The sequence below is a fragment of the Callorhinus ursinus genome, unplaced genomic scaffold, assembly GCF_003265705.2.
Source record: "Callorhinus ursinus isolate GAN/ISIS: 27379988/994484 unplaced genomic scaffold, GSC_fseal_2.0 scaffold35, whole genome shotgun sequence".
In the NCBI taxonomy this organism is placed as follows: domain Eukaryota; kingdom Metazoa; phylum Chordata; class Mammalia; order Carnivora; family Otariidae; genus Callorhinus; species Callorhinus ursinus.
Window position 1 is genome coordinate 3141107 of NW_027397097.1, and position 13273 is coordinate 3154379.

Consider the following 13273-nt stretch of genomic DNA (forward strand, 5'->3'; position numbering starts at 1 on the left):
CAGCAGCCAAAATGCCCTTGGCAGGCAAAAAGACAATGCTGCGGAAGAAGGCCCTGCTCGTTTGTCTGGACAGTTTGAGAAGGGAGAAGTAGAATTGCAGAACTAAAGGAGACCTTAGGGATCATTAAGCCCAACACAAACGTTTCACAGATGAGATGACGAATAGATGGCTGAGAGAGCGCAACTGCTCGCCCAGGACTCAGAATTCAGTGCTCCTTCCTCCAACTACAGTGGTTCTTAAGGTCTCCATCTGGGTGAGGAGGCTGCAGAAACTGCCTGGGCCCCCAGCCTGGGCTCTGTCCGTGAGTCAGGTCAATTCTTCTTTCAAGGAATACCCTCATTTGGACTTGACAATATCAGCAGACCATTCTAGTGCTGGTGTTCTAAGTCTCTGAGTATTTCAGTGAGACTTTCATGAGAAAATCATTGCAGAGGACTTTCTATAACTGATTTGGTGGTCCTGTCCATACAACTGAGGATTAGAAATTCCCCTGGGGCTGGAGCCTGGGCTACCCTGGGTAACACAATATTTTAGGATTTATTACTCTGCATTTAAGTAAAAGAAGCTGTTAGGCTGGATGCAAAAAAACTCACTGATTTTGCTCACATGAACTCAGACTCAGCTCTCTCAATGGAGGCCTGGCACTTGTGAATGGATTTCTACCTAAGTCTGAAGGTTACAGAATTAGGACTTGGGAATGCTATGCAAGGACATTAGAGACTTGCATTCAACTCTCTACGTGTCAAATGAAGAACCTGGAGCTAAGATGGGAGCAGCGACCTTCCCAAAACTGCACAGCAAATCAGTGCAGAGCTGAACTCAGAGTTTAGGGTTTACCATGTCCTGGGCAGGGCTCCTTTCTGAGTTATAGGTCTCTGCAGTCCGATCTTGGACATTTGACATATTGGCCTTTGTGTCCTTATTTTACTAAAGGCAGTATCATGACAGGGGAAAAAAAAAAAGGAATTAGATCACTAGAAGTCCCTGCTCTGCCTTATAAAAGAGGCTTTATGAGGCCCCATTCTTTCTCTCAGGTTCCTAAATATAATTTTAGGCTCCATCAAACAGGATAATAAATAAAGTATGTACATTAGTGAGATAAAACCATTTCAGCCCTCCCTTCAATCTTTCTGTACTATCATAAATCTTTTTCAGTTGGAGAGCCCCTACCACCTTAAAGGCATTGATCCTCACATCAAGGATGCCTTTTAGACTAATCGGTTTATTGACCATCAGATTTACATGTCTGAACAAAGCTCTATGTCTGAGTCTTGCCTTGACCCGCCAAGTCTCCTTGTTGGTAGCCGAACAAGAGAGTGGGGATAAGTAGGGAGACCTAATTACAAATAGGCTTAAGCAAGTGTTAGTAAAATTGAATCTGTCAAAGTACACTGAATTTTCTGTGGCATTAGAAGCCACAAAATCTGTGTGCTGGGGGGAACCCTGGTGGATGGGGGAGGGTCAGTCAAGCCCACTTCTATTTTCCAATTGCACAGGTTCACACAGGACTTGCTTAAAGGAGAACGGGTGCATTCTGGTCCTTTCCAGGAAATGTGACAGCCTGTGAGAGGACAGTGGGAGGAGCTGCTGGACGTTTCAATGGGGCTTCAGGAAGATTTCCGCACATGGGAAGGCAAAGCCTATTATTCAGACATTCTCACCGTAGAAGGGGTTGCCTGTGGAGGGAATGAGTGCCCTGGGGATATGGGAGTGAAGGCCCGTCGGTCAACATGGGCAGGGCAGCTAGAAAGGAGGTCCCTGCTGGGGTGGTGGGTATTGTGTACACGGCATCAAGGTGACAGAATCAGGAGTCTAAAAGCTAGAGAGAAACTTAAAGATGACCTAATTCTGCCTCTCCATTTTACAGTTGGAAAAACCTAGGTCCAAACCACGGACATAAATTATCCAAGGTTACACAGAACCACGTCTAGAATCCAGCTCTTTTGGTTTCCGTTCCAGGCCTCTTTCTGTTCCACTAGAGTAGGTGTGTCTATATGCATCTATGACCATATGTGTGGATTTAAGAGAAAATATGTATGTATAAGCCTGTTTACCTATATGTTCATTCAATTCCACCTGAGGTACCTGGAAAAACACCTTACTACTGCCATCCCTCTCTGAACAAATAAAATTAATCTCATGAAAAAGGTCAGTAAATTTAACCTCAAATTTAACCTAAGTGATATCATCGTGTTTTAGTTGTGCTGCTTGCTATTTGGATGGCACTGGCCACATTACTTTTCTGAGCCTCAGCTTTCAAATTTGAATGAAAATCCACCATAATAATAAGACTCTAGTGTAGATTAAATGAGAGGGTGATTATGAAAGCAAGTCCTCTAACAGGTGAGAGTTATGTTGTTTAAATGTAAGTTGATGTTAACATCTAGGGGCAATGGTAACTAAAGAGAAAATAACATGGGTATTTTAAAGAAAAGAAAAAAATGCAGCATTTTCTTCTAATCTATTTAATAGACTAATAATTTACTGAACCACAGACTATCAGGCTTAGACTGCAGCATCCCTCCAAGGGTACGTCAAGCCCCTGCTGGTACAATTTAAGAAATAAGCACCACCCCCACCCCCATCCAAAGCCAGCCACTCCTCTCTTGGACAGCTCCAACGAGGCACAAAGTCTTCTTATGGAGTCCAAGTGCCACTCAGTAATTTCTAAACACCGGTCCTCATTTTACCCAGGGGAGCATTCTTGTATTAAAAATCAGGCGTAAAGGTGAAACCATTAGTCACCCTGCTGAACCTCAAGATGAATGTAAGCAATCTGACTGGACAGATGGTTTCTGTCTTCCCTGAGGACTCCACGTACACACCTTGCTCCCACGGTGTAGCTTCCACTAGGGGAGTGTTTCTCATGTGGAGGGCAATTCTGCCTCCCCAAGGAGATCTTTAGAAATGTTTAGAGATATTTTTAGTTGCCGTAATGAGGGTTTGCTGGCATCCAGGGAGCTGAGGCCAGGGATTCTGCTAAGCATCCTACAATGCACAAGTTAGGCCCCCACAACAAAGCATTATCTGGTCCAGATGTCCATAGTGGCAAGGCTGAGAAACCCTGTGCTAGCTGGAGGAGTCTTCGCTGTCCCAGGGTCCACTGGCCTTCAAAGGTGCCCTCTGTTCTTTCCCTTGAAATGCAGTACCAGCTTTTCCTAATCACACTTGCTGGCCAGGTGCATACTTCCTCCCCCCTCCCTCACTGCTTTGTGTCTCCCCAAAGCTGGGTACATGATCAAAGAGGATGACCTTTTCTGGATGAGGAAGGTCAATTTTTTGTGGGAGTAGGAGAACCTCTTAAAACAGTGTCTTATACGAACCACGACAGACTATGGACTCTGAGAAACAAGCTGGGGGTTCTAGAGGGGAGGGGAGTGGGGGGATGGGTTAACCTGGTGATGGGTATTAAAGAGGGCACATATTGAATGGAGCACTGGGTGTTATACGCAAACAATGAATCATGGAACACTACATCAAAAACTAATGATGTAATGTATGGTGATTAATATAACATAATAAAATTAAAAAACAAAAAACCAGTGTCTTATAATGTCAGTTGTAAAAGTTCCCTTTCCGGGGAACCCTCCTACACTGTTGGTGGGAATGCAAGCTGGTGCAACCACTCCGGAAAACAGTATGGAGGTTCCTCAAAAAGTTGAAAATAGAGCTACCATACGATCCAGCAATTGCACTACTGGGTATTTACCACAAAGATACAAATGTAGGGATCCAAAGGGATACGTGCACCCCAATGTTTATAGCAGCAATGTCCACAACAGCCAAACTGTGGAAAGAGCCAAGATGTCCATCGACAGATGAATGGATAAAGAAGATGTGGTATATATACACAATGGAATATTATGCAGCCATCAAGAGGAATGAGATCTTGCCATTTGCAACGATGGGGATGGAACTGGAGGGTGTTATGCTGAGTGAAATAAGTCAATCAGAAAAAGACATGTATCATATGACCTCACTGATATGAGGAATTCTTAATCTCAGGAAACAAACTGAGGATTGCTGGAGTGGTGGGGGGGTGGGAGGGATGGGGTGGCTGGGTGATAGACAGTGGGGAGGGTATGTGCTATGGTGAGCACTGTGAATTGTGCAAGACTGTTGAATCACAGATCTGTACCTCTGAAACAAATAATGCAATATATGTTAAGAAAAAAAAGAAGAAGATAGCAGGAAGGGAAGAATGAAGGAGAGTAAATCGGAGGGTGAGACGAACCACGAGAGACGATGGACTCTGAAAAACAAACTGAGGGTTCTAGAGGGGAGGGGGGTGGGGGGATGGGTTAGCCTGGTGATGGGTATTAAAGAGGGCATGAGGGCATGTTCTGCGTGGAGCACTAGGTGTTATGCACAATGAATCATGGAACGCTACATCAAAAACGAATGATGTAATGTATGGTGATTAACATAATAAAAAATTTAAAGAAAAAAAAAATAAAATAGAAATCTAAAAAAAAAAAAGTTCCCTTTCCTTTCTTCCTAAGAGACAAATCAGTCCCAACCAAGGGGAACAAGGAAAGGAGGAGACAGGCTGTATTTACTGAAAGCCGCAGAGGATGCTTGGTAAGTTCGGTTCTCGGTCCCGGTGTCCACTGGGAGGTGGAAGGTGCCTTCAGTACCACAGGAAGACGAGTTCTGTGGCCAGGCCTGTTTCATCAGCAGAGTTGCTTAAGGGAAGACACAAGAATGGCATTAGGCAGAAATAAGAAGTGGGCACCACAATCACAGACACAAAGCAAGGGTCTTGTGCTGGATGGAAACATATAACCCAAGGGGCCCTGTTCAGACACACAGGATGGTTCAGCCTTTCTGAGATGGGTGAGTGGGTTGGGAGGAGTGCTGAGGTGAGCTTCCAAATGATCTGAAACCCACTACCCACTACCAAAAACCATGAAGATGCTTATGAATCCCACCTCCTACTGCCTGACATTCTGGCCTAAGGCTCTGGGATATTACTTAGCTGCTTTCTTATTAATATGCAGCAACTTGGGAGCCTCTGACTGTGTACTGGGCCAGATCAACTGAGTACTCATTTTTTATGCCTGAAATCTCACCTGGGGGGCGGTATTTAATAAGTTGTTCTCAAAGAGAGACCTCAAGAGAGTTACCACGTGACATGAACGTTGCTGGACTGTCATCTCTTCTGAAGGGACTGAGTTTTGGCAGCTCAGAAGGCACAGGTTGTCCAGTGGGGCACTTCCCACTCCTCCTCCTGTACACCCAGCTAGGGCCAGACAGATAAACCTCCTACACACCCCTTTTATACCTCCTGGGGAGGTGCTGCTGCTGCCCCACTTGAGATGTCCCCTCATGAATTAGAGGATCTGCTGGGCCATTAAGAAATTCTACGTCAAACTTGGGGCAGGTGTAAAATAGAGATGCGGCCCAGTTTGAAAGAAATCTTCAGAGACTTCCCAGGCTGACCTGAAGCTCAGCTTGAGAAATTTGAAGGATGATGCTTCTTCATATGATCTAGAAGTGGGGAATGACTCAAAAAACTTACCTTCATGGTATCCTGTGGGAAAGGAGAGAGGAAAGAGGGTTTCAAAGGGGGGAAAACGCCTAACTTTTTAGAGATTTCTCTTGATATACTTTCTCCTAGAGGAGAAACCATTTTTGACCCAAGTTTCTACTTAGAGTAGGAAGAATAATTTTAACAGTATCTTTTGCACTCAAATAAGATCTTGGACATGAGGGGTTTTAAAGAACATTAGCAGGATGGGGGCTACACTGGCAACAATTGTATACACTTGAAACATTTTACCAAGGGGCTAAGGTAAAGCAGGGTGGCATGAGAAGTATGCCTATACACCCTAATTCCACCAAGGCAAGGGTAGTCCACCTCCAGAGAGATCCCATAACCCCTCTGCCCAACCAGGTAACAGGTAATGCCTCTGATTCCTTCAGTCACGGAAGTACTGGGGCCAGAGGAGGAGGTCAAGGACTCCGTTGTTTTGCCGAACTAAGGCTAGAAGTGTAGCTGTTCTGGGCTGACACTGCACTTGCGTTAATGGCCCGCAATATATACAGCAGATGCCGAGAAATGAGAAGGAAATCATGGGCAGGAAAGTGACACTAAAAGGAGAATTCTGGCAGAAGAAATGGAGATCCAGCAGAATTCCATGCAGAGTCCAAAACCTTTGCTGGATATCAAGACATGGCTCTGTGGACGGACAACCTGGAGGAGGGCAGTCAGTTTTAAACAATTATCTTAAGGTTTCCTTTCCCCGGCATGGGGGAGGGGGGTTGGGATTAATAAAGGATCCAATTAGTGTTGAAACTTCTTATCAAGATGTCTCCAAATTTAGAACCTGCCACTCAATGTGGCTGGGAAGCCCTGGTCACTCAAAACAACTCCCTAAAAAGTAAAACATGTAGTTCTGAGAAGTCACATGTCCTCAAGACCCCATAGGGACTCCATAAGGAAGCAGGAGGCCTGAATTTAGCCACAGAGAATTTGGGTGTCCTGTTCCAGTCCAGTTTTTTCCCCAAGTGGTGCATACTTTTCATCATAAGCCAAAAGTCTGACATTAGTCTGAAGGACTGCATGACAAAGTAAATCAAAATTAACCAAAGAGTAATTGAAGCCTACACTGCACTCAGCACTGAGGGGAGTGCCACGGTGGACAGGAACACACGTGGGTCATGGTCACTGCACACAAGGTATGCATAGGCCAGCTGGGGATGCAACACAGCCACACGCCAACCAGAGAGTGAACAAGACAGCATTACACACGATAAAATAACATTCCAGATTAACCAGGAAAGAAGCAAGTGCGACTGTGCCTTTGATTATGTCTTATCTAACTGAGTGAACTAAACTACATATGTTCTTGAAGACGTGCAGATTTTCTTCTGGTTTCATTGAAAAAGAAAACAAATACTAGTATTTTCTCCATTTCTCTCCATATTTTAATACTTAATAATTTAAATAACTGGACAAGTATCAAGACCAGGAAAACCAACAAATATTAGCTGCCAACCTGACTTCCTCATTGGTTGGTTGTACCATATGATCTTCATCTTCCATGTACAATTCTAAAGTAATCCATTCTGTTGGTGGTAGCAATTCAGAGCTCAGTTGTGGGATGAAGACAATCCAACGGAAACTTTGGAGGCATAGTAAGAGAGGAGGCTGCTCTGGCAGGCATGCCTGCTCTTGGGTACCATGGAAGGTACCAACTTTTAGAAATGTTCTATATTTTGAACTGGGTGGTAGTTAAATACAAGTGTATACATATGTCAAATATTACTGAGCTGTACATTTGAGACTAGTGCACTTTATGTACTACTGTATATGTGTTATTCCTCAATTCACAAAGGAGAGAGAGACAGAGACAGAGAGAACCCTTGGCAGTGAAGGGCCATGGCCCAGTCACAGCATGCTGCCCACATCCAGGTGCTGGGTTGTTCACTTCCTGGGATACGGGGCCCTCTCGCCCTCTGACACTTGGAACAATCTGTTAAGCACACTTACAAGGAGGAGAGGCAGCAAGGGACCATCATCCTGAATAATACAATAAGTCAAGAAATCGGAGCTCTAGCCTGGGCTATGCCACTTATTAGCTGGGGGATCTTGGGCAAGTCACTTAACCTTCCTAAGCTTCAGTTCTGTTGTCTCATAACATAGCAGTAATACTCTCTCCCTAACTGCTTCATACTGTTCACGTGAGGATCAAAAGTGAAGTGTCATCCAGTCTTAGAGTTTCTAATGTTGGCATCTGCTCATGTTCCATCCCCATAGTTATGGACAGCTCTAATTTAAGTTCTCATCATCTCTTAACTGAACTACAACAACAGCTTCCTCATCGTTCTGTTTTTAAACCTGCCAATTCCAATCTCCAAACTGCAATCAAGAGATATTTCCAAGACCCAAACTTAATCACAAAATCTTAAAAACATTCGATGGTTCTCCACTCCTACAGGCTAAGGCTGAACTTCTTGTACGGTATTCAAAGCCCCTCATGACCAAGCCCTGTGAACAGAGCAGACTCCCACTGTTCCCACTTTCCAACCCTACACTACAGCCACACAGACTTTATCATTCCCGGATTATGCCAAGGAGTGTCACAGTCACAACTGTGTATTTTTGCTCACATTGTTCACTCTTCCTGGTATGTCTTTCCCCAAATGCTACCTGGTAAAAATTTATTAACCCACCAATCATGAACTTACCTCTGCTATGAAGTCTTTTCCTTTCCCACCCTTTGACCACAGTCCCCACACATATCCCATATGGTTCGCTGTCCCAATTTCTGTGATTCTTAGAACCCCTGTGCTTGCTGGCTCATGTGTCTCCCCGACTAAACTGTGAGCTCCTTTAGAATAGGGACCTTGTCTTATGGTCTTTATCTTTAAAGGGCCAGTGTAGGGTCTGGCACAAAACATTTTGTGAAGAGAAGAGCTCCACACATACTTTTTAGTATTTCTATTTCAGATGCTATAACTAGCGGGGTAAGGAAGCATGAGAGCTTCTCTCACTTTTTATGGAGTCTTCTGTCCAAGTTCATATATCCTGAGGCAAACAAAAAAACGAGAAACAGGTCTGTGACTAGCAAAAATTAAAATAATACATAAGAGGACAGGCTGTTAACATTTAAAGGGACCTAAGAGATCATCTGGAATAAAACACTACCTATGGTCTGGAGACATTAGCAAATTGCCCAAGATCACACAGCCCACAGCAGCAGCAAGGAGAAATTTCCACAGCTCATCTCCTGAAAGATGCGCCACACACAAATTCAATATTCAACATCCAAATAATTCAAGGTTAAAAGTTGAGAAAGTGTGCAGAGATTTTAATGAAAACATTGTCCTGAGCAGCCCAGGTGAGAGTAGTGAAAGTAGCAAATCCCTCCCATGGTCCCTTACTGTCTGTGACAAAAAGGACCTAGTCCAGTTACACTGCTGGGACCCTCACAGGTGCCCAGAAGTTCCTGTGGTGCCTCGGGCCTGGAGTCCACACTGCCCATGGGACCTCACTTATTTAGCACACTTGGCCCTCACCTCTCACCATCCAGGAAAATGCCCTGAAAATGAGCCAGAGCTCAAGATCCGGGCTAAGGGAACAGATTGTATCTAAAGTCAACCAGGTCTTCAAACATGTCAGACTGCCAATGGAGATGGAAAATCTGATCCTGGGGCAGACTGTTTTTTCAGGTTCTTATAGGCATAATCCACTCCTCCACAGGGGCTGCCACAAAGCCAAGAGAGGAGCCATACAGGCTGAAGAATTTTGTTCACTGGATTGTTTGAATTCAGCAGCCAGGTTAGGATGAAAGTTTCTGACCTAGGTCAGATGGGACCCCGGAGGTGAGGAAGGGGAAAGATGCCTTTTAGTGCCATGATCCTTCATTGCTGCCCTAGGGGACGGTTGATGTGTGTCTCCAACCCATGATTTTGCACCATCAGACATGTTCCTGCATGCTTTAGGAACTGCTGCTGAGCCACCTGGGGGAGCCCAAGCCTAAGGGATGGGATTTGGGAAGGGAAGGAGAGGGGATCTACCGTTGTTACGAGATAACACATTCATAGGCCATAATACAGATGAGGAAAAATAGCTCTCCTACCATAAGCTGAATGCAGGAACTGAAATTCTGTTGGATAGAAATGTTAGTTGAAATTACCACTAAGAATTTGTGCAAAGTAGTACACATTGCAGTTACAAAAACAGAATGTCTCAAGATAGCAGTTTCTCCCGGGCGACATAAGAAACAGTGAATGCAGAGGGTGTGAAGTGCCTCTACCCTGGAAGGAATGACAGACTTGCCATCCAGGAAAGCCCATTCATTGAGGAGAAGCACTTCCTTGATGCCATGACATTTTCCAGGTAGCTGACCCAAGTTAGTGCTCTTTGCATAGCAGAGGGACTTCATACATGACCAAGGCTTTATGTACCAGAGGAAGAAGTCAGGTTCAAGGACAAAATCATCACCTTTGGCCTCTGAAGAACTCTCTGCAAAGCCCAGAGGGCTAGGACCAATGCAGGGATACTTCACTTGAAACCTCTGGGAGACTGTGGTGCTTTAGAAGGAGCATAGGCTGTGGGGTCAGACAGACTGGGTTTGAATTCCAGCTCCACTGCTTTTTAGCTGTGCAACTCTGGACAAGTTATTTAACCTCTGAGCAAAACTGGAAGCAGGAAGATTCAACTCACACAAGACTAAAGTAAGAACATTTGTGACATGCCTTACACAGTGCCTGGAACATGGCAGGTATTCAGAAAACACCTATTCCTTTCCCTTGCCTTTCCTCAGGTTTGTCATATGCAAAATAGGAACAATATATTTGTACTTTATAAAGTTGCAATGAAATCAAGTAAGACAGCAGATAAATGATTTATAAACAGACCTCTTGTTGACAAGGTATTTCATTTCTATATTGTTTATCCTTTCATTTTCAAGTCAGATTATCAATAATGTGATACATCCCTTGGTTTCCAGATTCTGAAAACAAGTCTCAGTTGGCTCCTGCCTCCTGCAGGGCCAAATAGTTCTTAAATAAGATCCCTGAAGTCATTAAGGGCTTGGAAAAAAAGCTCCAAGTACCCACACTGCTTTCAGAACCAATGACAGAGTGAAATGCTTCCCTGCATCCCGAACAGATGACATCTTAGAGTACTCAGAGCTGCTAAAAATAGCTCTCTCTAAAGCAACTTCTTGGCCTCTTTGAAGAAGCTAAGAGAAATTTAAGCCCAAGAGCCTGGCTCCATTGCAGGCTTCTACCCCGTAGGCATCTCCCGGCATCATCAATAGCTGGTTCTGCCTGGAAGCTGAGAAACCTACACTGCCCTCTCTGTCCTTGAGCCAGCCTTTCCTCAGCAGGACTACCCTACGGCAGTCAGGAGAGCTGGTGAATGCCGAGGCTGGCCTCCCAAAATATGAAACAGACCAGTTGGGCATGCGTGCATGGGTACGTGAGTGTGTGAGTGTGTGTGTCTGTGTGTGTGTCTGTGTGTGTGTGTGTGGTGTAACTCCAAAGGAAAGGCATCTGCTCAAGGTCACATCAAAATCAGTAGAAGAGTTAGGGCTATAACCCCAGTCCTTCCAATGCCTAGTTAGGGGCTTTCCAGCACAATGTGTTAACACCACCCTCTATAGTATATGGGTTTCTAAGGAAATGGTCAGGTTGCTGCAGTCATAGCTTACAAATATGTTGAACTTTTGAAAACACAAAACTGGGGAAGATCAAGTTAGGTGAGGGCTGATATTTTATGTCTTAAAACTAAAGCTTTATTACTACTTTACACATGCCAGGAGCTTTCCAATCTCATCTCCTTATTCCACAGTCCCAGGCTCCTCCTGTCTGCTCTCCCTAGTCTGGTTGCTCTAGTTTAACTCCTTAATTTCTCTCTGACCAACTGCAGAACACATAGCAGGATGCCTGGGTTTGGATCTTTGGGCTGGTTCCCAACTTCTCTAAATTTTAGTTTTCCCACTTGGAAAATGGGAATAACAAGAGTAATGACTGCAAAGGTTTGTTGTGATAGAAAACAAGTCAATATCCATAAAAAGCTTAAAACAGTCCCTGGCACATAGAGAACCATTCAACAAATATCACCTATTTATTTTTATTCTCTGTCCTTCCACTTTCTTGCCAAACTAATCCTTAAACAATTCCACAAACCATCACCATAAGTTCTGAACATTATGAGACCATGTCCCAGTGCTGGAAATCAGAGCCTTGATGAATTCACGGCCTCCACCCTCAGGGGGACCTCCTGTTACACAGCTGTGTTACCTTCTCCTTTCAGTAAGGCTTTCACACCTTGACCTCTCTCCTTAAGAACGTTCCCTCTGTTCTTGCTCACCTCTCTCTCAGCAAATCAAAATCATTAGACAAGACTTTCTCTCCACTTTCCACTGGGCAATTTATTCTAAGCACATCTGTCCATGACCTTTTCCTTAGTCTGAGAGGAAGAGTTGTGCTCCTGTGTGAGGCACTCCATTCCCCCTGCTCCCCCAAACAAAGAAGAGAACAGAAGTCTGGATTTCACACCTCACCAAAGCCTCCTTGAAGGCCTGGCTCCTTCTGGCACCCCTCCTTCTGCATCTGACTTGCCCTCCCCACTGGCTCCTACCCATCAACACTTATTTAACCATGCTCATATCTAAAAAATGCCTCCTTTAATCCCACCTCCCCTTGCTCTCCTTGCCCTCGTAGCCAAGCGTCTTATAAGAACAGGCCTTCTCTGCTAACTCTGCATCTTTGCGCTCAGCCTCACCATCTCATTGACTCTGCTTCCACACGTCCCTGGCGGCCTCGTGACTATACAGACAACACAGCTTCTTCGTTCCTGACCTTAGCTGACCTTCTGCAACTACTCACCTCATTCTGTTTTAGACCATGGAGTTCACCAAGCCAATTCACAGATCTCATAGCATTTAGATTTATATCATTTCTATATTGTGAGATACTTGATAATGAAAACCACTGTAGTTTTTAAGACAGAACTTATTGAATTTGATTAAATATTTTATCAGAGATAATTTCTGCAGCTTTTATTGTTTTTGCCTATTATACATTTTTTTGGAAATATATATCTTGATTAAAAGTGAATATAGAATAAACTGTTAATGCTCCGATAGATTTTTTTAGCCTGTGGGTCACTGCTACCCTCACAAGCTCTGAGGGCAATGACTTTAGCTTCCTCAAGTTTGAATCATATCCAGTGTGTTCCAGAGTGCCCTGGGCATTGCAGGGCCAAAATTAATGTCTGTGGAATGACACAGCTATGTAAGCACTTTAGGGGTTAACATCACTTAGTTGCATAAAATAGTTCTTGTCTCCCAAAAAAGAGGGGGTTCATAGTATGTGTGTGCATGTGTGTACGATTACAAAATGATCCCTACTTCAGAATGAAGTAATTGAGGTTCAGAGGTCAGGTGATTTAAGGTTGCTACTTTAAGAAGTGACAGTCAAAACTCAAATCCAGGTCTTCTGATATAGCCCATGTTCTTCTCTCATTTAGATATTCTAGAAGAAAGGGACTGATGGTAGGATGAGTGCTAGACTGGCCCAGAAAAACATGAGACCAAGAACCAGATCTGCCAAAGGTTCCAGTCCATATGCTACAGCTGATTCACTGGGTAACTCAGACAAAACACTGCTTGTCTCTGAATCTCCCAAGTCATGAGAAGGGCTTGAACTGGAGGGTCTCTAAGATCTTTTTAAGCTTTCTAACTTTAGAATAATCATTATTAACAAGAAAGTGGGTGTTACCGTGGCATTCAAGGCCTTTCCACATCTTGCCCT

At 44.1% G+C, this 13273-nt stretch overlaps 1 protein-coding gene across 18 annotated transcripts in view; it reads right to left on the reverse strand.

Annotated features, from left to right (window-relative positions):
* The window catches only part of FAM168A (family with sequence similarity 168 member A), a 205081-nt gene that overhangs the window by 12888 nt on the left and 178920 nt on the right, over positions 1 to 13273 (reverse strand). For 15 of the 18 annotated variants that reach the window (XR_003212573.2, XM_073879677.1, XM_073879675.1 and 12 more), the window contains 2 exons: positions 9589 to 9615; positions 4561 to 4686 (listed from right to left, as the gene is read on the reverse strand). The exons of 1 other annotated variant lie outside the window; for it this stretch is intronic. Coding sequence is in view for 16 of the 17 variants with exons in the window: in XM_073879677.1 (XP_073735778.1) it covers positions 4561 to 4686; positions 9589 to 9615 (153 nt within the window). In the remaining variant the exon portion in view is untranslated. The remainder of the gene's footprint in view (positions 1 to 4560; positions 4687 to 9588; positions 9616 to 13273) is intronic. 2 more of the 18 variants (XM_025894123.2, XM_025894127.2) reach the window with 1 other exon arrangement.